This window comes from Gopherus evgoodei, unplaced genomic scaffold (genome assembly GCF_007399415.2).
Source record: "Gopherus evgoodei ecotype Sinaloan lineage unplaced genomic scaffold, rGopEvg1_v1.p scaffold_35_arrow_ctg1, whole genome shotgun sequence".
Taxonomy (NCBI): domain Eukaryota; kingdom Metazoa; phylum Chordata; order Testudines; family Testudinidae; genus Gopherus; species Gopherus evgoodei.
The window spans coordinates 4,364,944-4,378,914 of record NW_022060027.1 but is presented as its reverse complement, the minus strand read 5'-3'; the positions used below and the strand labels follow the sequence as shown (position 1 = coordinate 4,378,914).

General features: G+C 58.0%; 1 protein-coding gene across 1 annotated transcript in view; it reads left to right on the top strand.

The window, feature by feature from the left end:
- LOC115641683 (immunoglobulin superfamily member 1-like) overlaps positions 1–13,971 on the top strand; it is an 87,195-nt gene extending 73,224 nt beyond the window's left edge. Inside the window, exons 12-14 of the mRNA XM_030545013.1 lie at positions 10,624–10,914; positions 11,636–11,920; positions 13,357–13,971. Coding sequence (XP_030400873.1) covers positions 10,624–10,914; positions 11,636–11,920; positions 13,357–13,523 — 743 coding nt within the window. The 3' untranslated portion in view covers positions 13,524–13,971. The remainder of the gene's footprint in view (positions 1–10,623; positions 10,915–11,635; positions 11,921–13,356) is intronic.

Here is a 13,971-nt window from a genome sequence, read left to right as displayed (position 1 = left end):
GGCCCTGCTTGGAGCTCAGACAATGCCACTCAGGGGCTTTGGATCAGACCCTTTCTTAGTGTCAATGGAAAGATTCCAGTGACTTCACTGGTCTAGTTCGAACAGGGATTATTTGGGAGCAGTTCTCTGAGCTGGGTTATACGGGGGTCAGACTATGTGATCACAGTGGTGCCTTCTGGCATTAGAATCTATGAATAAAACAAAGGCTCTGATACCACAATAAGAGGGTCCCCATGGCGGTTACCCCAGCAAAGCTAGAGCGGTTTAATTATACTAGTAAAATTCCCTGTGTATAGGGAAGCCCTGAGATAAACAGCTCTTCTCATCAATCCTCTCCCTCTCCTGGAACATCCCAGTCACTGGAGTATCTGAGATCCTCACGGTCGTTAACGGGCTTTAGCCTCACGTAGGTTCAGCCTGAAACACACACACAGGGGGACCCTGCTCACCCCAAATCCCCCCTCCCCTGTCCTGTCTTCCCCATAGCTCCTGCCCCCTCAGTCTCAGCCCCCTGTTCCCCACATTCTTCTTCCCTCCCTCCCCCTGCCCCACACGCTGCCTGTCCTATAATAAGCCCCACGTCCTCTCAACCTCCCTCCCTGATGGGGACAAGCCTTGGGGGAGATGGGCTGATGGGCGGTGAGCATGAAGGGGGAGCAGGCTGAGGGGGAGTCTTTCCCATGTAGCTCCCCCCACACAGCAAAGTGGGGGGCCGGATTGTTTTCATGCTAACTCCCAGTTGAGATGGGGCAGCTCCAGTAGGAGGAAGGGGTCGGGGGGGAGGCAATGACCCCCACTTCTGTGGTCACGGGGAGGGATCAAGAGATGGGAGTTGGGGGAGCACAGGCTGGGGGTCAGTTTAGGGTCAGAGAAGCCAGAGGGGTTGTTCGCATCACTCCACCCTAACAGTCCAGCCATGTTAGCTGGGGGGCAGCATGGCTGCCTGGCCAGGGCTGCAGGGAGCAATGGGGCGGCCATGTTAACTGAGGGCAGCCAGGAGCCCCTTCCCTACAACAGGGAGGTCGGGGGGTGTGAGGGGATAGGGGATGCGGGGGGAGAACAGGGGATGGGATGTGGGGGGCACAACGGGGGGTGAAGGGACATGGGATGGGGCAGCACTAGGAGAGTGGGGAGCTGATTGGGGCGTGATGTGAGGGAGCAACAGGCTGAGAGGACAGAACGAGGGGACAGCAGGGACATGAGGGGACAGTTGGGGGGATGTGATTGTGGGAGGGGATGCAGGCCAGGGGGCATGTGGGGGGGGGCTGAGGGGCCCAAGGGGTGAACGTCGGGGGTGGGGGATGAAGGGCAAATCAGCTGGGAGCCAGAACTGGGGCATCTGCTGGGGGGGGCAGTTTCTCTTGAGCTCTGTCCCTGTGATCTTCCCCCTCCCCTTTCTGGGGGGCTGGTCGGCTCCCCCCACCCCAGTGTCCCTTTCACAGCATTGTGGGGCCAGAGAGGGAAATTTGGCTCAGCTGTCAGCCCCTCTGAACTCTGCCCAGAGCTCTGAGCTGCGCAGACCCACGGCCCCGGGGATGGGCTGGGGAAGGGACACGGGGCCTTTCACCTCTAGGGGGCTGGGGCTAATCTGTGTCCTTTTCTCTAAGCACCAGACCCCACCCCCCAACCAGAGCCAGGGAGAGAACCCAGGAGTCCTGGCTCCCAGCCCCTACCTGCTCCAATCACTAGACCCCATTTCCCTGCCAGAGCCGGGCTATATAACAGTGTAGGTGCCGGGCATCAGGTTCACACAGAGTTTCACAGACAGTAGCAGAAACAAGAAGCGAGTGCCGGCTCTGCACAGACTTCCCCTTTCACGGCTTTATCGGCTGCTCCTGTAACAACTCAGGATCTAAATTTACCCATTTCTTGCACCCTCATGGGGGGCCGGAAACCACAAGCCTTCCCAGCCTCCCACCCCTCTGGCCTGTCTCTGTCCTATGCCACTCGGCTAAGAATAGATTCTGCAGCGACGCTACGTGAGAGGGAGGTTGGCCAGGTCCCTCCACCCTCATGCTTCAGGGCAGGCGCCGGGGACGAAAGGGGCCGAGCACATCACGGTCATCCCAGGGCTGCAGCCCCTGGCGCAGTTCCTCATTCCGCTCGCACTCGGGTCTCAGGCTGGGCACTGGGGTGTCGGTGGCAGCACTGAGGGGTCACCACTGCCTCGTCATGGCGTCTGCTCTCACCGTCGTCCTCCTTGGTGAGTATCGGAGACACCCAGAGTGCGTGTCCATGGGGGGAATCTGAGACCAGGGTGTAAGATCCAGTCACTCTGGGATCTTGTCTCTAACGAGCCATCTTCTCTCCAGACTGCTGGCTGGCTGGGCAGAGCTGGGTGTGGGGAGGTGAGTATCTGTAGGGAATGGGGCAGCTGGGGGAATTTCTGCATTAAGGACAAGGGATGTGGGTGGGGGGTGAGGAGCACCAGTCTCCCAAAGGGATGATCCTGTCAGACGCGTGCTCCCTCCCACACCCAGAGCTGTGGACTGAGACCTCACCCCACTCATTACAGGGGTGGGAACCTGCTAGAACAACTTGGATTTTGTAAACATGTTTTCCTGGGGGGCCTGTCCTGGGAGCCGCTTGCTCAAATGACCCAAATTTGGACCAGGAACCCAACAGTGTAGATCCCAATTCACCAGCTCACTGCGCTGGGGGCAGGGCTGGGTTCTGATTTTCAGCTCCTTGAGGTCAATCCGGAGTCACCCCTGACTGCAGCGGGTGCAGAGCTGAATTGACCCTGGATAACTAAAGGAATCAGAGACTGGAAATCTCCTTTTCCCCTCCTGTGTCTCACCCCAGCTGTGAGCTGCAGGGCTGGGCTGCACCCCAGGGCCGGGCAGGGGGTAAAACGCTGGAGCGACAGATGGGCAGAGGATTGAATGAGACAGATGTGGTTTGTGTCACCCCCACTTGCTGCCTGGTTTTTTTTGTGAATCCAGAGGGGTCCCTCCCCAAACCCTCCATCTCTGTCAGCCCTGGTGGGGTCAGTGTTTTCCCAGGTATTGAAATTAGGGTGTGAGTATTCAAATTAACAGGGGAGGTGTCAGGGCTGATGAGGGGTGAGACTGTGAGGGTGACCACAGTGTGGCACCATAGTAAAAACTGAAAAATGTTTCATGACCCTTTTTATTAATTTTAAAATCATCACACACATTAAAGTTGGCTACTCAAGCCTTTTATGAAGCACAACATCTACATCCTTCTTGGTTTCTTGTTATAATTTTGCACAACTGTTAACGAACTTTTTGAATACCATGCATTCATCTTTGGTGGCTTGTTGTGTGCCTGGTACTTCTATTCCTTAGAATATCAGGGTTGGAAGGGACCTCAGGAGGTCATCTAGTCCAACCATCTGCTCAAAACAGGACCAAACCCCAGATTTTTACCCTAGTTCCCCCAAATGGCCCCCTCAAGGATTGAACTCACAACCCTAGGTTTAGAAGGCCAATGCTCAAACCACTGAGCTATCCCCCCCTTCAATTGATATGCTCATTAGCTCAGTCACATGATCAGGCAGAAGGCAACTTCTTTCAAAATACAAAATTCTTTTCCATGATGAACAAGAACGCTCAACTTCTAGCTGTTGTGACTGGGAGTAGCGAGAGATGAATTCCTACTTCTTTCATCCCAGGAAACAGAACACAAAGATCTGGTTGAGCCACTAGTGATGATAAAAAAGAAGTGAAGTCAAATCTTCATTCATTCATCATATGATATTCCCCTCTGTGTTCAAATTATCTATTCTGTCCTGAGCATATGGCAGCCTCATTGCTGGTAGTTCCTCACTCCACTCAACTGTCAGTGTTTTATAAGACAGGGATCTGTAAAAGCCACGTAGAAGTTGAGTAGAATCTAGAAGTCGCTGCCGTAGATTTTTAAGAATCAAGTCTGTTTACTTTTTCAGTTGTCTTAACAAACACTTCTTGTCCTCTTCACTTAAGGATTCAATATAAATGCCTTCATTAGTCAACTTCTGGACTGTAGTCTTTGCTTCTTCCAGTACTTCATCAATGGACAGCTCTCTGGTTGATGCAAATGTAGCTTCTATTGCTGGACAAAGATCTACTACTGTTGTAGCAGATGCCTGGATTCATTGTTTAATGACCCAAGTGGTTTCCACAGTAGACTTATGAGAGAGAAAACGGCGATAATCTTCTCTGAACGTACTAGCAAAAGTAATCTGCCAGCCTCACTACTTAGATCCATCCCATCTTGGTAGATACTTTCCAAAGCCAGTAATAATGGCTGGAGTAATTTTAAGACAACAGCTAAGGATTGCTCATGAGAAAGCCAGAGGGTTTTCCCAGGTTGGACTAATTTGAACTTCAGTCCCAGTGTATCTTCTATATTTTCCAAGATATTCAGTCTTTTTGGACTCTTGCTGAAAAAAGAATATAATGAAGACATTAAATTTATAGCTTTTTATAATGTCTTTTGAAGAGTCTGCAGCTCGTACTAGTGCTAGTTGGAGTAGATGACCTCTGCAGTGTGTACAGGTAAGATTAGGGTTACACTTTTCTCTGAGCAAAGCTTGTGCTCCACCACGTCTTCCAAAGAAGTTTGCAGCTCCAGCAAATGTGCAAGCAGCCATCTCTTTGGGTTCCAATTGACAAGCATTTAACTTTTCACAGATGCAGTCAATCTTTCTTCTATAACTTGAACATCTAGAAATGTATCTACTGGCCTTCCCCTGACATCCGGATAACGTACACAATGACTTAATACTTGATGCCCATTTGCACTGGGGCATTCATCAGTCATGTATGCAAATTTTTTGCATGTGGTGATGGGATGGAGATGAGAACTATCTGACTTACACAGACCCTGCTGGCTCTGAGGGTGAATTTCCCATCACCAGCACCAGATGAGAACAGAGTGAAAATTACACCTCTCATTACAGCTAAAGAACAGGATGAGCTACCTACTTGGACCTCAGCGACCCTGTGCAGATCATTGTAGCAGGTGAAGGGCCCAGTCCAGCACTCGACTCCCAGCCCCACACCCAGCCAGGCCCCAGGGGGTCTCTGTGAGCCCTGGTGCCCAACAGATGGGACGTCCCGCCCAGCCAGTGAAGATTGCATAGAGGGGGGATATCTTGGTCCTGTGGTGCTTTTGTGCCCTGGATCCCAGGGGAGACCCTGACCCTGTCTCTGCCCTGTCGCTGACGCTCCACTCTGGGGACAGGGCACAGTGGCTGTGCCAGGGTCTGTCTCACACCCTGTCTCCTCCCACTGCAGCGCTCAGCTCCCCCAAACCCGACATCTCCCTGGGCCCCAGCGCGGGGGGTCACCCTGGGGGGAGCCGCGACAGTCCGGTGTCAGGGTCAGTGCTGGGGTCTGGAATTTGCTCTATACAAGGCTGGGGCCAGGAACGCAGCAGCGCGGTCCAGGGACTCGGCTGGGGTCAAATTTCCCATCCTCAAAGTGAGCCAGGCAGAGGGAGGCAGCTACACAGGCTATTATCCCTCCAGTTTGGATCCTGACACCTGGTCAGAGCCCAGCGACACCGTGCAGCTGGTGGTAGCAGGTGAGGGGCCCAGCTCAGCGTCCTCACTCCCAGCCCCACCACCACCACCAGCCAGCCCCACAGGGCGGCTCCATGCCAGTGGGACACTCAGAGCCAGGCTCTGCCCTGAGCCCTGGGCCCAGCAAAGGGGACTGTTACAGACCCACCAGATCAGGGCTATGGTCCCAGCTTTGGAGCAGCCTCTGGGAGCCCCTGGGGATCTCACTCTTCCTTCAGGGCAAGCCCTACAGCTCCCACACCTCCTGAGGCTGGGCCCCTGGGCTGGCAGCCCCCGGCTTCCCATCACGAGCGCTGTTCGGTGAGTGCCGCTGAGGCAGATCCTGCGGGAGCCTGGTACAATCTTGGGGAGCAATGCACCCCTCCGCGAGCCCTGCAGGGCACCCCACTGTGCGGCACACAGGAGGGGCTAGGAGGCCACTGCATCCAGCGCAGGAAGTCTTGGGTTTGTCTGGAGAGAATATTACAGCCATGTCCAGCCTGGCTCCCCAGAGCCCCTGCCAAGTGGTGCCCCCTGGGCCCCTGCTCTGTCCCTCGGCTCCCTCTTTGCTCAGGTTCCCGGGTGAGCCCCCGATCTCCCGCCCCCTCTCAGTCCTTGGCTGTCCAGCCAGTCACACCCGGCTGGCTTCCTGTGGGGGCTGGGCCATCCATGGTCCTTAGTTGGCCACAGGTAGCAAATGTCCCGGAGATGGGCTTTGCTCTGGGGCCCCCCAAATCCGAGACACCGTTCAGACATTTATCGTGGCCTGGCTGGGAGTAAACAGCCTTTGTTTGCGACCTAGTTAACCATGCAACATAGAAGAGAAACTGAGGCAAACATGGAATTTGTACAAACTATTTACAGAAAATTCCCACTCTGTCACAGGGACGCCCGGCCAGAGAGCGGGGACGGAGTCACTGGGGGTGTTTGTGTGTTCCCCAGCCTGGGGGCAGCAGCAGCTGCTGGAGATTCAGAGCAGAGAGAGGGGGGATCCCTGCCCCCAGGGGGAGCAGCAGAACAGGGGTCATTGAGCTGCTGTCCCCCTGCCCTGGCCCACATGTGGGGGGCCAGGGGGAGCTCAGCACCAGGAGGGGGAGAGGGAAGGGGAGAGGACACCTCGAGGCAGCTTTTATGTGATTTTGCATCCTGTTAATCTCCAAATTTGTAATAAACACAGAACCACATACAGCCCCCCCATGGGCAGTCCCCAGCCCCCCAGCCCTGCTCCGGGAGTGTGTGTCACACCTAGGGGAGATGGGATTGCTTGGGGGCGGGGAGGTCCTGCTCTAAACACTCCATCCAGTCCCCTCCCAGAGTTGGGAAAAATTACAGGGTCGTTGCTGGAGAATCAGGTTTATGCTGAGTTTCTCTGGTAATAACAGAAACAGCAAGTGAGTGCCGGCTCTGGACACACAGTCCCTTTTCACGCATTTTTTGGCTGCTCCTTTAGCAAATTAGGATCCAAATGTATCCCTCCCTCACAGGGGCCTGCACCCACAGCCCCTCTGTGTGTCTCTGTCTCACGTCACTTATCTAAGAACAGCATCTGCAGTGACACTGCCTGAGAAGATGATTTGTCAGGTTCCTCCACCCTCATGCTCCAGGGCAGATTCTGGGCCCAGCCGGGTCAGGAAGGAATCTCTGCTCTGTTCCATGGGAGAGGGTTGATCCATGGGGGGTGTAGTGTGTGTGTGGGGAGCCCTCCTCTGCTCTGAGCTGCTGCTCCAAGGAGGCTAGACAGGCCGGTTGGAAAAGATCAGGGCAACCTGGGCACCTCTTGATACCTCCTGAGATTGCCCCATTCCCAGATGTTTGCCAGACTGGGCAGCTCCCATGTGAGGCTGAGAGGTGATGGGGATGGGGGCTGGGCAGCTGCAGGATGGGATGTGGTTTGCTGGGTGTGGCAGGGATCTGGCTTTGCTCTGACCACAGTAGATTTGGGGGGGAGATTGCAGAGAAACCATCTGATGGGGAAGAAAAGGGCCGAGCGCATCACGGGCTTCCTGGGGCTGCAGCCCCCGGCGCAGTTCCTCATTCCCCTTGCACTCGGGCCTCAGACTCGGAGGTGCTCAGCACCGGGGCATTTGTGACAGCGCTGAGGGGCCCCCACTGCCCCCGTCATGGCGTCTGCTCTCACCATCCTCCTGCTTGGTGAGTATCGGAGACAGCCAGAGCGTGTGCCCATGGGAGGGGTGATCTGAGACCAGGGAGTGAGTCCGTGGACGGGGGAATCTGAGACCAGGACATGTCCATGGGGGGTGGGGGAGAATCTGAGACCAGAGCGTGCGCCCATGGGGGGAATTTGAGTCCTGGGTGTGTGCCCATGAGGGGTGAGCCATGATCAGGGCATGTGCCTATGTGGGGGCGGGTGTCTGAGACCAGGATGTAGGATCCAGTTGCTCTGGGATCTGGTCACTAACAAGCCGTCTCCTCTCCAGGCTGCTGGCTGGCTGGGCACAGCAGGGTCTTGGGAGGTGAGTATCAGTCTGTGGGGAGGGGATGGATGGGGTGGGGAAAAGAGGAACTGAGCCCCGACTGTTCCCCAAAACTCAACCCAAACTCCCCCTGTGAGCTCAGACCCATCCCCATTTTCTGTGCCTCCAACGCACCCATGGTGTAGCTAGGAGCCAAATCTTGCTCCTGGGATCTGACGAAGCAATGTCCTGCCCCCCACAGGCTGTGAGGATTGGGGGTGGCCTGTGGATTTATTTCAGCTCATACAAACGCTAACAGGGCTTGGCTGTGGGCTCTAGATCCCCTCGGGGAACTGAAACGTTCATGGTCAGTGCAGCCGTGGGGAGAACCCCCCAGATCTGCCCCCACCCCTAGATCCAGCCCCAACAGCTCCCTCCCCTGCACTCACAGCACTCCTGTTCCCAAGGCCTGGGGAAAGGTGGATCTTGTGCAACTCCCGCCAGTCACAGACTCTATTTCCAACCCCGGGGTGGGGGGCAGAGGTGCAGGGGACCACTGGTCAGGCTCCCTGGCTGGCCTCAGGTGGCGGATCAGAGTCACTGGTCGTATCTCAGCGACCCTGTCGAGATCATTGTAGCAGGTGAGGGGCCCAGCTCAGCATCCTGGCTCCCAGCCCCACACCCAGCCAGATTCTCGGGGGGTCTCTGCACTGATGGGACGCTCAGAGCCAGGCTCTGCCCTGAGCCCACCAGAGGGATGGAGTCACTGGGGGTTCCCCAGCCATGGCGGAGATGCAGCCGGTGGAGATTTGGGGCAGATCCCTGCCCCCAGGGGAGCTGCACAACAGGGGGGCCTTTCCCAGGCAACACATCAGTTAGGGGGTGATGGGTGGAGCTGAAGGTTATAAACCTCAGTGTATAGTAGAGACTTGTACAGTCCTCTACAAATCAATGGTGGTGCTGTGCACAGAACCCAGGCGTCCTGGCCCCCATCCTCCCTGATCTCCCCACTAGACCCCACTCCCCTCCCAGAGTCGGGGACAGGACCCAGGAGTCCTGGCTCCCAACCCTCCCAGCAGATAAGCCAGGGAGTGAATGGACCCTGGAGACTGGCCTGGGCTGTCACCCGCTGGGGAGCAGATCTCTGGGCCCCAGGGGCTGAGGTTGCTCCGTGTCTCATGCTGTAGCCCAGGACTGAGGGGAAACTCTGGCCCCGGTGGAAAGGCATCCAGGAGCCCGTCCCCAGGGCCGCCGGGTCTGACCCACCACTGAGGCCATGTGGTGAGGACGGGCCCCCGGAGTGAGTGACGGGGCCTGTGTCTCATGGCCTGTCTGCTTCCCACTGCAGAGCCCAGTTACTCCAAACCCAGCATCTCCCTAAGCCCCAGCGGGGGGGTCTCCCTGAGGGGAGCCGTGAGCGTCTGGTGTTGGGGGCAGCACCAGGGCGTGCGGTTCATGCTGAATAAAGAGGGACGCCATGTCCGAACTGTGGATTCGGACGGGTCGGAGGTTGTGTTTTACATCAGCAACATGAGCCGAGAGGACGGTGGGAACTACAGCTGTTCCTATCACAGCCGATCGGAGCCGTTCGCCGTGTCGTACCCCAGCGACCCCATGGAGCTGGTGGTGACAGGTGAGGGGAGGGGCCCGGCTCAGCGTCCTCGTTCCCAACCACAGGCCCAGCCAGACCCTCACATGCCAACAGGACGCTCAGATCCTGGCTCTGTCCTGACCCAGCAGAGGGGACGCCCGGCCGCGGAGCAGGGATGGAGTCACGGGGCTCCCCAGCCAGGAGAGAGCAGCAGCCCCTGGATACTCGGGGCAGGGAGGCTACTTTAACACTGCCCCTTGTGCGTAGGAACCGTGAGTCGCTATTTAACCCCGTGATCCCATCCCCTCTGTTCTCCAGGCCCCGCCCCAGGCAGTGCCCTGGCCGGAGCCCAATGAGACAGGGGCTGCAGTGGCTTGGTGGACACGGTACTGGGTTGGGACTCAAGAGATCTGGCACAGCTCCTGGCGCAGCCACACACTTTGTGTGATGGGAGCATACCACGGTTTCCAAAAGTGTCCTTCCTTGTGGTGAGGGTCTCAATCTTGGGGGATCTCAAGCCAAGTGCCCATAAACCATGATAACCACCATTAATAGAGACCTCTGCAAACGCTGGCCTCAATAACACCGGGGGAGCATGGGCCTATCTGCCATGATCAGGGCCCCATTGTGCCAGGTGCCGCATAAATACAGAGTGAAGAGAGAGTCACTGCCCCTGGGAGCTCACTAAGGAAAGTGAATCTGTCTGTGCCTCAGTTTCCCCCTGTGTAGAATGTTCATAAAGACCCCTCTCTGCCTCCCAGGGGATGACTCCCTTCCTGTGTGGGGCTTGGGCCCTGTGGTGCTGGGCACCAAAGACCAGCCTGTGAGTTGCTCTGTGCTTGGGGGGTGGGAGGGCAGATGCAGTGAATGAGGCGGGGGCCACACATGGGCATATGAGGATCCCAAGAACTAGGGAGCTGCGGCTCTGTGTCTGTGGGGCTAGAAGCCCAGCTCACAGGGCTGGGATTCTGGGTGGGGGAAACTCTGGGATCTGGGAGGGAATCTCTGTGTGGGGGCCCCTGGATCTGCTCATTGCTGGGGCCGGCCTAGGAGGCTGGGGCTGGGTGGGTTCCTGGGTCTGGCTCTCACGGCCTGTCTCCTGTGCGCAGATCCCAGCTTACCCAGACCCAACATCTCTCTGAGCCCCACTGGGGTCACTGCCCCAGGGGCAGACGTCACCATCCGGTGTCAGGGGCAGTGCTGGGACGTGAGGTTCTTCCTGCACAAGGCTGGAGACCTGAACCCGCAGCGACACACGGCCCCTGCTGGGGCCGGGGCCGAGTTCCGCATCCCCACCGTGGGCCGGCAGCACGGAGGGAGCTACAGCTGCAGCTACCGGCCCCGGTCCGAGCCCTTCGTCTCCTCAGAGCCCAGCGAGATTGTGCAGCTGGTGGTATTAGGTGAGGAGCCCGGCTCCACATCCCCGTTCCCAGCCCCACACCCAGCTGGACTCTATGCACCGATGGGACGCTCAGAGCCAGGCTCTGCCCTGGGCCCTGGGCCCAGCAGAGGGGATGCTTGGCCAGGGAGCGGGGACAGAGTCACTGGGGGGTTCCCAGCCAGGGAGGAGCAGCAGCCACTGGAGATTTGGGGCAGAGGAAGGGCTGCAGAGCAGGGGGGGGGTCTTTCCCAGGCAACACATCAGTTAGGGGGTGATGGGGCAGAGCTGAAGGTTATAAACCTCAGTGTATAGTACAGACTTGCACAGTCCCCTAGAAGTCAGCAGTGGTGCTGTGCATGGAACCCAGGAGTCCTGGCCCCTATCCCACCTGTTCTCCCCACTAGATCCCACTCCCCTCCCAGAGCCAGGGAGAGAACCCAGGAGTCCTGGCTCCCAGCCCTCCCAGCAGAGAAGCCAGAGAGTGAATGGACCCTGGAGACTGGCCTGGCCTGTCACCCACCGGGGAGCAGAGCTCTGGGCCCCCAGGGGCTGGGGTTGCTCCGTGTCTCATGCTGTTAGCCCAGGGCTCAGAGGAAACTCTGGCCCCTGTGGAAAGGCATCCAGGAGCCCGTCCCCAGGGCCTCCGGGTCTGACCCACCCCTGAGGCCGTGTGGTGAGCACGGGCCCCCAGAGTGAGTGATGGGGCCTGTGTCTCACGGCCTGTCTGCTTCCCACTGCAGAGCCCAGCTACCCCAAACCCAATATCTCTGGGATCCCCAGTGGGGGGCTCTCCCTGGGGGCAGCCGTGACCATCTGGTGTCGGGGGCAGCACCGGGGCGTGCGGTTCGTGCTGAATAAAGAGGGACGTCATTACCCACCTGTGGATTCGGACGGGTTTGAGGCTGTGTTTCCCATCAGCAACGTGAGCCGAGAGGACGGTGGGAACTACAGCTGCTCCTATCACAGCAGATCGAAGCCGTTCGCCGTGTCGTACCCCAGTGACCCCGTGGAGTTGGTGGTGAGAGGTGAGGGGCCCGGCTCAGCATCCCCGGTCCCAGCCCCACCCCCAGCCAGACCCTCATGGGGGGCTCGGTGCCAATGGGATGCTCGGGGCCAGGATCTGCCCTGAGCCCTGACCCCACAGAGGGGACGCCCAGCTGGGAAGTAGGGACGGAGTCACTGGGGGGTTCCCCAGCCAGGGGGGAGCAGCAGCAGCTGGAGCTGCGGGGCTGATGCGGGTGAAGATTCCTGCCACCTGGCCCGGGCGGGGTGGGAGATGGAATCCGTCATTGAACCAGCCGTGGAAACAGGTCATGGTGCCCAGAGGCAGGGGCTGGTTGTGGCAGATGGGGGCAGTGACTCTGGGTGGGTGGGGCCCAGACATCAGTGAGAGGGCCAGCCCCCTGCCCCTCACTCACCACCAGACCCCCAGCTCCCCTGATGCCTCCTGCCCTGCAGGTCGCTGCCTAGAATTTGCTGGGGGATGCCAGGAGAGGGGCAGGGTCTGGGGGGCTGGGCTGTGGTACCAGACTCCTGGGGCAATAATCCCCCCTTCTTGGCCACATGACATCCCATTGGCAAGAGCATTACCCAGAATTCTCTCCGTTCTTGCTTCCCCTCCCCGCAGTGGGGTCTCAGGGGATCCCTGAGCCTTCCCCCAGTAGAGGTTCTGTTGCCTCTGTCTGAGCCCTGGTCCGCGGGGCCCTGGGCACCGCCCGAGTGTGGGGGGCGGCTGTTGAAGTACCAGCCTCCCCCCTCCTCCCCCACACACACTGCCTGGCTGTGTTTGGCAGCAGCCGAGGTACCCTTGGGATGGGCTCACTGCACAGCGGACAGGCTGGGACAGAGGCACCTGTGGGGGTGGACAGAGGGGTCCTATGGGGACAGGGAGATGGGGTGGTTCCCTGTTCTGGGGGGCTAAGACCCTGAGGCTCTGATTGTCCCCATCCCCTGGCCAGGTGCTGGGGTGCTGGGTGTCTCAGGGGGCAGTTTGTCCATCTGCGAGCCCCCTTCACCAGGGAAGCTGAGGCTCAGCCCCCCAGGGCAGCAGGATGCAGCCTTCCCTGAGGGGGTCTGGCCCCGGGGAGATCCCAGAGCCGCAGCACCTGGGAGAGCCCCAGAGGGGGGCTGGGCCAGACCTGCCAGAGGGAGGTTGGGGGCTCTGCTCCCAGGGCAGCAACAGCTGCTGATCTCCCCATCTGAGCTGCCAAGTGACTTTTCTCTTGCCCCGCAGCAGCCCCCCTGGGGTACCCGGATTTCATCAAGGCCAACATTGCCCGCCTGGTGCTGAGCGCCATGGTCCTGCTCATCCTGGGGCTGATCCTGGCTGAGGCCTATTACAGCCACCCGTGGGGGGCACCCTAGGTGAGGTGACCCTCCCTTCTGGACCCCTTGTTCCCCCCTGCAGCTGGGCTGAGAGTGACACAGGACCCTCTAACCCACTGTCTCTCTGCACCCCCAGGAGCCTGGATCTGGCCGCGCAAGGAAGCTAATATCCTGGGAGACAAGCTGCTTTCCCATGGGGTGCTGAGACGCCAGCACAACCCCCCCCCCGCCCCCAAACACCCCTGCCTCGGAGAATCCTCCCCCACAACAGCTTCTGACCTGACAGCAACTCCCCAGGATTGAACCCCCAATGCCATGTGTGACATTGCACTCCTCATGTTTATGGAAATATGCTGATGAGTGTGAATATAATGTAACTGGAATATGCTTTAAGCAAAAGGTCCCTTGTAAGGTGTCATTACAAAGCTTATGATCTACTAAGTATGGTCATCCTGTTTGGATGAATGTAACTTTCTTGTATCTAAAACTAGAAATGTGAAGTTAACTCTGAGGTTCTCTTGTACTCATGCAAAGTGTGGGCCATTAATGGTGGTTTAGCATCTTGAAGGCTCCCATTGACTAGGACAATTGGCTGTAGATGGCTCTGTTTTCCTGCGAGCCTACACTGCCTACCTGCAGGCCAGTCCTGAAAGAAGGGAGGGGCTCATGGGACCTGTGACCATGTCACCTGATACTGGAATCCATCTTTAACCTGGTGCTTTTCCATTGAGAGGGAGGGCTGGGAACCCAG